The 9,085-nt window shown below is 53.0% G+C and overlaps 1 protein-coding gene across 1 annotated transcript in view; it reads right to left on the bottom strand.

The window, feature by feature from the left end:
* Positions 1 to 1,226: 1,226 nt before the first annotated feature.
* Positions 1,227 to 9,085, bottom strand: part of DUSP22 (dual specificity phosphatase 22) — a 68,792-nt gene continuing 60,933 nt past the window's right edge. The window contains exon 8 of the mRNA XM_030817221.1: positions 1,227 to 1,557. Coding sequence (XP_030673081.1) covers positions 1,514 to 1,557 — 44 coding nt within the window. The 3' untranslated portion in view covers positions 1,227 to 1,513. The remainder of the gene's footprint in view (positions 1,558 to 9,085) is intronic.

The raw sequence follows: 9,085 nt of genomic DNA, 5'->3' as shown, positions 1-9,085 counted from the left end.
CAAAGAAAAGTTGCTTTAAACAACTGTTTCAATTGCTACAGTGAACTTTGTTCAGAGCTAGTTTCACAGCAAACAGCCAACATCAAACTCTTCCAAGAAATGAGCATACATTGTGAGAAAGGTAGTGGAAGAAAAAATCCAGGAAATAGGACAAGGCTATCAGATAGTAAGTGCATGGATTTGAGTGAAAGGTGACAAGAATCAGGTCAATGATATGCTCAGAAAGAGATAATAGTTTAAAAACCCAAACCAGAAGGTGGACAAAGCTAGAGGGTGGAGCTGCAGGTGCAGTTCACACAGGTGGAGACAAATCAGCTTGACACCAGGCTTCCCTCGCCTCCAAATGCAACCCCACCCTCTCAGGTGGGTACGTGACATCAGCTGGGTGGGCGTACGGCACACAGCTGGGGACACAGTGGGGCCAACAGTAATTTTGATGATCTGATTTAAATGCAGAAAAAGGGAATGAACGTGACAGAATGATTTTTTTTTAAGCTTAAGGAAGCAAAAAAAGAAAGCTTAAGAGGCTAAGAGTCAGTTCCTAAAACTTTTTTTTTAACAGAAAGTCCCAGAAACAAATGATGTCCACATGTGGAGAAGCTTACGAAGCTCCAGGTGGGATAAAGCTGGCCCTGCCTATTCCACAGCGTGTGAGGGGCAAGGAAGGGCTGAGCGTATTTCTAAAGGTGGGGTGAGTGAGGACTTGGGGAGCAGGAGTTTCGTTCCCAGGCAGATGGCTCAGCCAGGCACTCGGCTGGCACGCTGGTAACAGCGTGGTGCAGACGTGCTCCAAGACTGCACTCTTTCTGTGAAGGATACACAGACTTTGTATCCACAGCTCTGAGGGATGAGCTGGGCCCCCGCAGCTGTCCTTGCTGGCCCGCGGGGTGCAGCAACTTCCTGAAACAAGCAAGGCCACAGGGAGGCTCTGACAACAGGCAAAGGGAGGGAGGAGCAGAGACATGCCCAGGACCAATGATTTGACAAGGGTCCGAGGGTCCGCGTGGAAGGTGACCCAGCACCTACTGCACACCAGTCCCTTCTAAGTGGCAGAAAATCCCCAGGCCCTGCCCTCAAGAAGCTTAAGGTCTCTTGGCAGGAAGGCGGGAGCCCCACCTTAGAGAAACTGTACAATGGTGATTCTCAGTACAGTAAGAGGCATTTGCACGACTGGTCTCATCAAACATTCACAAATATTTAAATTAGATCACATAATCAAATAGAGGTGTTCTGTGATTTTTTTATTTTTATTTTTTGCAGTAGAGGTAGTCTTCACAAGTTGTATCTACATAAATTATTACACGTTATTATCAATCTGACTCTGAAACGCACTCGGGGAAACAGTAATTTAAAGACACCCTAAAGGGGTTTCTTTGACAAAGAGCAACGGGGAAGCTTCCGCCTCTATCGGCCTCCCGTGAGACGCAGACTTTCCTATGCTGAGTCTCATAGCGGGAGGGATACCCACAGAACACACTCAGGAAAAACAAAGCAGCTTTCTCATCCAGGGTCCTCAACAATCACCAAAGTCATCTTCAGTTATCTTTGAAGAAAGGACTAGAAGGAATGAAAGAAGCTGTGAAAAGTCAGATAATTTTCAAGACCTTTTCACTTCTGTTTCTGTAGAAAAAATGAAATGGAACCAGTTGGCAAGTGTCAGGCGTCAGGGAAATCTGATTAATGACACCCTTCTATATGACAATCATTAATAATCATGGGATAAAATAAATAAGGGACAGAAAAAAATGCATGCAGTAAAAATTTTCTTTTATTGAATTTAATATTTATCATACCAGTAAAAAAAAACCAAGAAAATAAATATTACAGTAAAAAAGGGATATGCACGTGGCGATTCTTGGCACAGAAAGAGGGCATGCTGCATGACAAATATTTCAATCAGATCATATCGCTAAGCAGAGGAGCACTGTGGTTGTCTTTTGTTTGTTTTTGCAGTAGAGGTAGTTTGAGAGCATGGTGGGTGCCCCTGAGCTCCACCCTCTTCTGGCGGTACGTGCTACTCTGGTCACACCCAGGTGAGGTTGGGGTACAGGGCCGGGCATCTCTGCAGCCTTCCCCAACCCTGGCTCCTCAGAAGGGCAGTCCCTGCTGGCAGCGCCCATGGGGCTGGTGGAGAGGAGGTGAGACCGAGCTGTAGCTGGAGGACCCAGCGGCCTCCTGCTCTTGTCACAGGTGTAAACCCCCCAGTGTGCCGTTTGCACCCCAATGCTGCTTCTGCTTCTGGAGAACCCAAGCCACCACAGCCAGTCACAACAAGGAGAGGATGGCGACGGCCCCCACATCGTCGCCTCATTTGTTCAATTCTTCTATGGAGAGGTCCCTGAGGCGTCCAGTCCAGGCGGTGGTTCCTGCCTGCTCCTGACTGCTCTTCCCTCGCAGCCGCCAGCCCAGCCTCACCAGGCCTAAATCAAGCCCCAGGGCCTTCCACAGCCGCCCACAGCTCACAGCACGGGAGCTTCCTGGGCAGGCACCTGGAAACCAGCCCTTCCTGCCTTCTAGTCTCTGGTCTCCCCAGCACAGGTCCTCAGCGTTTGCAAGTGTGATGCCAAGGCCATGCCAGTTCTGGGCCTTTACCTGCAGGCCATTCATGCCCCGGTGCCCTCACCCCTCCTCCCAGACCCCCCTTCCCGCCCAGGGTACCCCCCACCGAGCAGCCCCTGTGGGCCTCCCCGCCTGGCGCACTCTCCACAGAGTGGGTCCTGTGCAACTCCCTGCTTGTGCTCCAGGCTTCGAGGCTCCACTCTGTTCACGGAATGTTCCGGAGTGACTGCCTTTTCTCCCCACCTCCTCCGAACAGAGGCTGCCCAGATTAAATATTCCTTTCCCTCATGGCAATCTGTGTGGTGCCAACCTTGCTCTCACCGTGGGCTGTGGGCACAGCGGCTGATGGGGCCGCAGATGAGGCCACCCCTCTTCATGGGGGTCTCTTACGAGGACACAGTTCATAGCAAATGCTCCCACGCCCACAACACAGATGACCTTCCCTGGGAGGGGTCGGTTCTCCAGACAGGCTGCCAGGAAAAGCAGAGACCAGTGGGGCGCATGGGCAGGAATGCTTCAAAAGCAGGGGGTCACAGGCAAAGCTCCAAATAGCACATTTCTGGAGCACACTGTGTAGGAGAGCAGACTCCCCACTCAGACCCCCTTTTAGTGTCAGCTTGTTGACACTCGGATGCTTCTCAGAAGCTGGTAGCACTTCCTCCATCCAATCACTGAGGTGCCAGCCCCACCCATGGCTGAGGGCCAGGGCTGCCTGCGTGAAAGGCAACCACCCTGCTCCGTGCCCACCACTCAGGCCACCCCACACAGACTCTCCCTCGCTGCATTTCTTAAGGCCTGCCTTGCCCAGGGCCTGCTGGCTCCCTCCAGGGTTCAGGTCCTAATGGGCTCAGGTGCTACCATCGCCCCGCCCTGCCCCTCAGCCTCAGGGGTTGGAGGGAGCTCCCGCCAGTCCGGTTGCTCTGACACCCACTGCTGCTTCTCTTGCCTGCTCTTGATGAGCCTCTCTTCGTCTTGAGTTCTTCAGGCTGAGCTGCTTCCTGCCAGGACCTGGTGCCAGGCTGTGGGAGAGGTCCTGCCTCGGCCACTCTGGACACATAGGGTGCTTTCTTGGACAAGCACAGCAAATCTCTGTGCTTCTGAAGATACCTTGTGGGACATGCAGAGCTCATCTTTCACAGAGACGGAGCATCGAGTACAGAAAGCCCCCACCACTGCACACACAGGCAACTCTATACTCCTGCGGGGGGCATCCCGGGGCCCAGGACACCCAGCGCTCAGCGAGTTACTGCAGGCTAAGGCAGAAAGGTCCAGGCAGAAGCGTGCATGGTCGTCCTGTTGCACATACGAGCACCCTTCGGTTGCAAGAAGAAGTGAATCACGTTCTGTCACTCCCTGCCTTCCACCTTTACCTTCCCACCCTCTATAAGGCCTGTAATCGAATGCACGCCCATCCTCAGGAAAGAATTTCAACGCGGTGGCACGTGATGGCTGCACTGCATGGGTTTCACCCTCCGCACGCGATGGATGCACTGCATGGGTCTCACCTTCCGCACGTGATGGCTGCACTGCATGGGTTTCACCCTCCGCACGTGATGGCTGCACTGCATGGGTTTCACCCTCCGCACGCGATGGCTGCACTGCATGGGTTTCACCTTCCGCACGTGATGGCTGCACTGCATGGGTTTCACCCTCCACACCGTACTGGCACCTCAAAGGCACTGGGGTGACTGCAGGCGCACCTTGCCTGTGACTGGGGTCAGCCTGCTTGCAGTCCAGTCCTGACCTGGCTGCCTCCTGGCTATCAGACTAGAGTCCAGTGTCTTCATCTGAAAGCGAGGATTGTAGTAAAACCTGTCTCACAAGATGGTTGTGAGGACGCGATTTCAAAAGAAAAGGTCCTCTGCCAGTTCTCGCCATGCATCAGTGCCCAGTGGCTGCTGGCCATGCTCAGGTTGATCACCCTGCCATCTAATGGAAGGTCTTCAGGGATAGAAGGGGCCTTCCCAGACACATCAAATGCCACCCAGAGGCTGGCTCTGGCCACATCAAATGCCAGCAGACCGGGTGCTGTCTGCACCCCTCATTCCTTCTAGGGAGTTTTTTTCATGGCAGTGGAGGGGAGAAGTTCCCCACATGAGTGTGTTGCCTCCTCGGGGACTTCCCCAAAGTATTCCAGAGAATCAGGACCCAACTGAACCTCAGCCAGGCCCGCCTGGCCCCAGCCACTTCAAGGCTCTCATCTGCTGATACCACCTCCGCCCCAACCTGTGCTCCTGGTGGTCCTGGGAGCTGGAGGGTCATGGTGACGGGAGGGCGTGGCAAGGCATGGAGCGGGCCTCTTGCTGTGGAAGTGACTTTCCAGGCATGAAATGATGGCAGCCCACCCTTCTGCACCCTCCTTGGCCACACCTGAGCCTGCAAACAGCCGCTGTAACAGCCAAGATTCGGTTCCTCTCCTCTCACACCTTCCCGGCTTTCCCTGTGACACCACATCGGCCCGGCTTAACACAAAACCCAGGAGAATCCCAGCAGCTGACCCTGGCACATGACAGGCCCCAGGACACCGGCTCTGAGGAAGCTCTGTGGGGCTGGGCCTGTTGCCATGAAGGGCACACCCTTCGTAAAGCAGAAGGTGACATTTCTTGGGTGCACGTGTTGGAGTCTTCTGATTCTTATTTTCCAAAAAGGCTGCCCATCAGTGTCTGGGGAAACCCAGCGCCGACTGACAAGCAGCGAACCTGCTCACCGGCAAGGTGCACTTCCTGTCTGTGCTGATGGGGCCGCTGCTGGGGGTGGGTGCCCGAGGCCCAGGGCAGAACGATGGACGACGTGCCTCTGTGGGGAGAGAGGGGCCAACCTTTCTGCCACTACTGTGCATCGTGGGGGCTGTGCGCTCAAGCAGCAGGGCTGCTGCGTGGTGATGTGGCTGCTCGGGCCAAGGTGGGAAGGTGGCTCTTGCTGGGATTAGCACTTTTCCAAGCCCTGTCCTCCATAACATTATTCCTTGAAGGAATTATTAACCCAAAAAGCATCCCCCAACCTCACCCCTGTCATCTAGGTTTTTTTGTTTGTTTTCCAGACGGAGTTTCACTCTTATTGCCGAGGCTGGAGTGCAATGGTGTGATCTCCGCTCACTGCAACCTCTACTTCCTGGGTTTAAGCAATTCTCCTGCCTCAGCTTCCCAAGTAGCTGGGATTACAGGCACGTGCCTCCACGCCCAGCTAATTTTTTGTATTTTTAGTAGAGACAGGGTTTCACCATGTTGGCCAGGCTGGTCTCGAACTCCTGACCTCAAGTGATCCAGCTACCTCGGCCTCCCAAATTGCTGGGATTACAGGCGTGAGCCACCCCACCTGGCCTATATAGCTTTTAAAATCAGGTCTGTGTACACAGGACATGCACAGAAATGACCCCATCCAAAATGTCTTTTCTGCTAAACCTACCCCTAAACCAATAGCTGCCACCACACACAATTAGAATATTGAACTCCCCATACTTTCAGGCACCTGCTGAAATAGGTCTCTTCCAACACTAAGCTCTAAAAACTGAACTAGAGGCTTCAGGAAGGTTCGCCGTGAACTGCTAACTTTTTATGACCAACAGTTTGCATACAGATTTGGAGCCAAAATAAACCCAAACTTGCAGATGTTCAAACACGCACTGGCAAATCTTTCCCCCGATGGAAAGAAACACATGCAGACCAAGCACTTGCACCCTTCAATCAGATGCAAGTCCAAGCTGCAGGAGAACACTAATTGTGATACTTCAAGCCTCAAAGCAAGCTGTGCCTGAGGGCGGAAGGAGACCCCGCTGCCTGCAAGAAGGGAATTAAGCCTCCAAGCGACAAGTCAAATGCGGTGTTGTGTTTTTTTTTTTTTCTCCCTTTCTCTGGGCAATGAAAAGGAAAGGGAAGAGGAACTGCCCGCTGCAGTCTTGGTGATTTCTTGTTAAGTACATATATAAATACAAGCGTGTTGAAAACATATTCTTAATAAAATTATTAATAACTCAGGATGGGAGGAGACATCTGATGTGGGATCACAGGGGTGTGATTCTTAGTGTGTTCCTTATTTTTATGACTAGAGGCTGGTGTGCAGAGTGGCACCGTGACCAGCTCTGGCTGTACGATGAGCGCTTGGCCATCTCCCTGAGTGCTTTCAGGTACCTGCTGCCTGAGCTACCTCAATGGCCAGGAACCTGAGCTCAGCACGCTCTGAGATGCTGCACACGTGACTCTCCTAGAGGCTAAGGTGTTCTTTGAAATAAAATTTAAACAATAAAATATACATTGCCCACACATGCACACCCTAGTCAGCAGAATTTATGGCTGTCTTGTGTCCAAATAACATAAGGCAGCTCCAGAAGTTGGAAATAGAATTCTCTGCTGAGACTGAAACTAGAAAGAGCTGGCACCCAATAAACAAAACAAGCCACTAGCAGGAACCCAGGGAAAAGCACAAATGGCGCTGAGGAGATGTGGAAACACTCAGGTTTAAGGAAGGTGATCTGAGAAAAGAATCACCTTGGGCAGCCCAGGCGCAGTGGCTCACACCTGTAACCCCAGCATTTTGGGAGGCTGAGGCGGGTGGATCATTTGCAGTTAGGCGTTCGAGACCAGCCTGGCCAACATGGTGAAACCCCATCTCTATTAAAAATACAAAAATTAGCCAGGCGTGGTAGCACACGCCTGTAGTCCCAGTTACTTGGGAAGCTGAGGCAGGAGAGTCACTTGAACCTGGGAGGCAGAGGTTGCAGTGAGCTGAGACTGCACCACTGCACTCTGGCCTGGGCAACAGAGTGAGACTCTGTCACACACACAAAATAATCATCATCATCACCACGGGCAGAGAGAACAGGTGGGCAGTAGGGGTCTGCCTGGGACCCAGGAAAGGCAGCCCTGCTCTCAGACCACATGTGCTTCATCTGCTGCACCAGCGGCGCCCCGGCCCGGGCACACGGCAGGTATGGACAGAGCCTTGGCTACCCAGCTTCAGGTCCTGACCACTGATGCTCACTGCACATGCCCCAGGACTAAGGTGATCTCCCCAAATCTTGCTAATGACAGACACAGAGCCTGACCAGGAGATGGTATTAGTTTCTGAGGAGCCAATATTTTATCCTTCACAGTAAAATAGGAAATTGGAAATTTGAATTCAACCTTCATTTTCATGAGTCTGGTCCCTGGGAATGTGTCCTGGATGATGGACAAACATGAGTACCTAACTGCAGAGCCAGGTTACACCCAAGCATAGCCCTGCTTGGAGGCCCCTGATCTGGGACCCAGCCAGCCCCTTCTGTAGCATCTTCCTTAAACCTTTTTGCAGAGGCGCACACACCACACAGTACAGGAAGATGCTGGGACAAAAGAGCCACCGCACTGTTAGCAAGATCCCAGGGAGCAGGCAGGGCACTGGGCCCTCACTCCCCAATACGCACATCAGTCACCAAGAACAGATGCGTGTCCTTCCCCACCCTCCATCAAGTCCATCTGCCTGCTGGGCCCCTCTTCCTCTCCACCACCATGACCCGTGTCAGGCTGCTGTTTCTTCCTCACCGGCATGGTCCTAGCAGCAGCTTCCTGACTGGCCCCAACATGCAGCCCCACCCCACTTGGGCACCTGAGTGAGCCTTCTGCCTGCACACCCATCATGCGTCCCACCGGCTCAGCACCCTTCAGCAAGTCCCCCACTCCCCCACCGTCTGCAGAATTGCAGCTGCACCACTTACAAGGCTACAAGCTCAGGAGTCAGACCTCTGAGAACATGGTAAGGTGCGGCCTCTCTCTGAGCCTGCTTAGCTCCAAGGGCTGGCCTAAGAAGTAAACCTGGCTGGTCAGGCTTTGGCTGTGCTCACAGCCTTGCTGGCACAATCTCAGCACTGCCCAGTCCTGGGGAGGCTGTTCTAGTTCTGCAGTGGCTCTCGTTCCTGACTCCAAGGTCTTTCATGCCTGCTGGGAGCCCACGTGCTGGGCCTTCACCTGAACTCTCCTTCCTTCCCACCATGCCCAGCTCATTCCAGGGCTTACACTGCAGGCCTTAAATTAGGTACTGCGTTTTCTAAGACACTTCCCTCACATGCTCCCATCTCCTCACACTGGAATGTGTCTTTTCATCCCTTTCCCCCATACATGGCACCAGGGGCAGCTGTAATAGTCCTTACCATGCTGTCCTATAAGCCAGCAGTCCCCAACCTTTTTGGTACCAGGGACCAGTTTCGTGGAAGACAATTTTTCCATGGATCAGAGTGGGGCAGGGATGGTTTCAAGACGAAACTGTTCCACCTCAGATCACTGGGCACTAATTAGATTATCATAAGGAGCATGCAACCTAGATCCCTCGTATGCGCAGTGCACGGTAGGGTCTGTGCTCCTATGAGCATCTGATGCCACTGCTGATCTGACAGGAGGCGGGACTCAGGAGGTAATGCTCACTCGCCCGCAGCTCACCTCCTGCTGTGTGGCTCAGCTCCTAACAGGCCATGGACCAGTACCGGTCTGTGACCCAGGGGCTGGGGACCCTGCTGTGAGTGACAACTTTCCTAACTGCCAACCCTACCAGGCCACAG

This window comes from Nomascus leucogenys, chromosome 8 (assembly GCF_006542625.1).
Source record: "Nomascus leucogenys isolate Asia chromosome 8, Asia_NLE_v1, whole genome shotgun sequence".
NCBI lineage: Eukaryota > Metazoa > Chordata > Mammalia > Primates > Hylobatidae > Nomascus > Nomascus leucogenys.
Note: the sequence above shows the minus strand (reverse complement) of the source record. Positions and strands in the feature narration are given on the sequence as shown.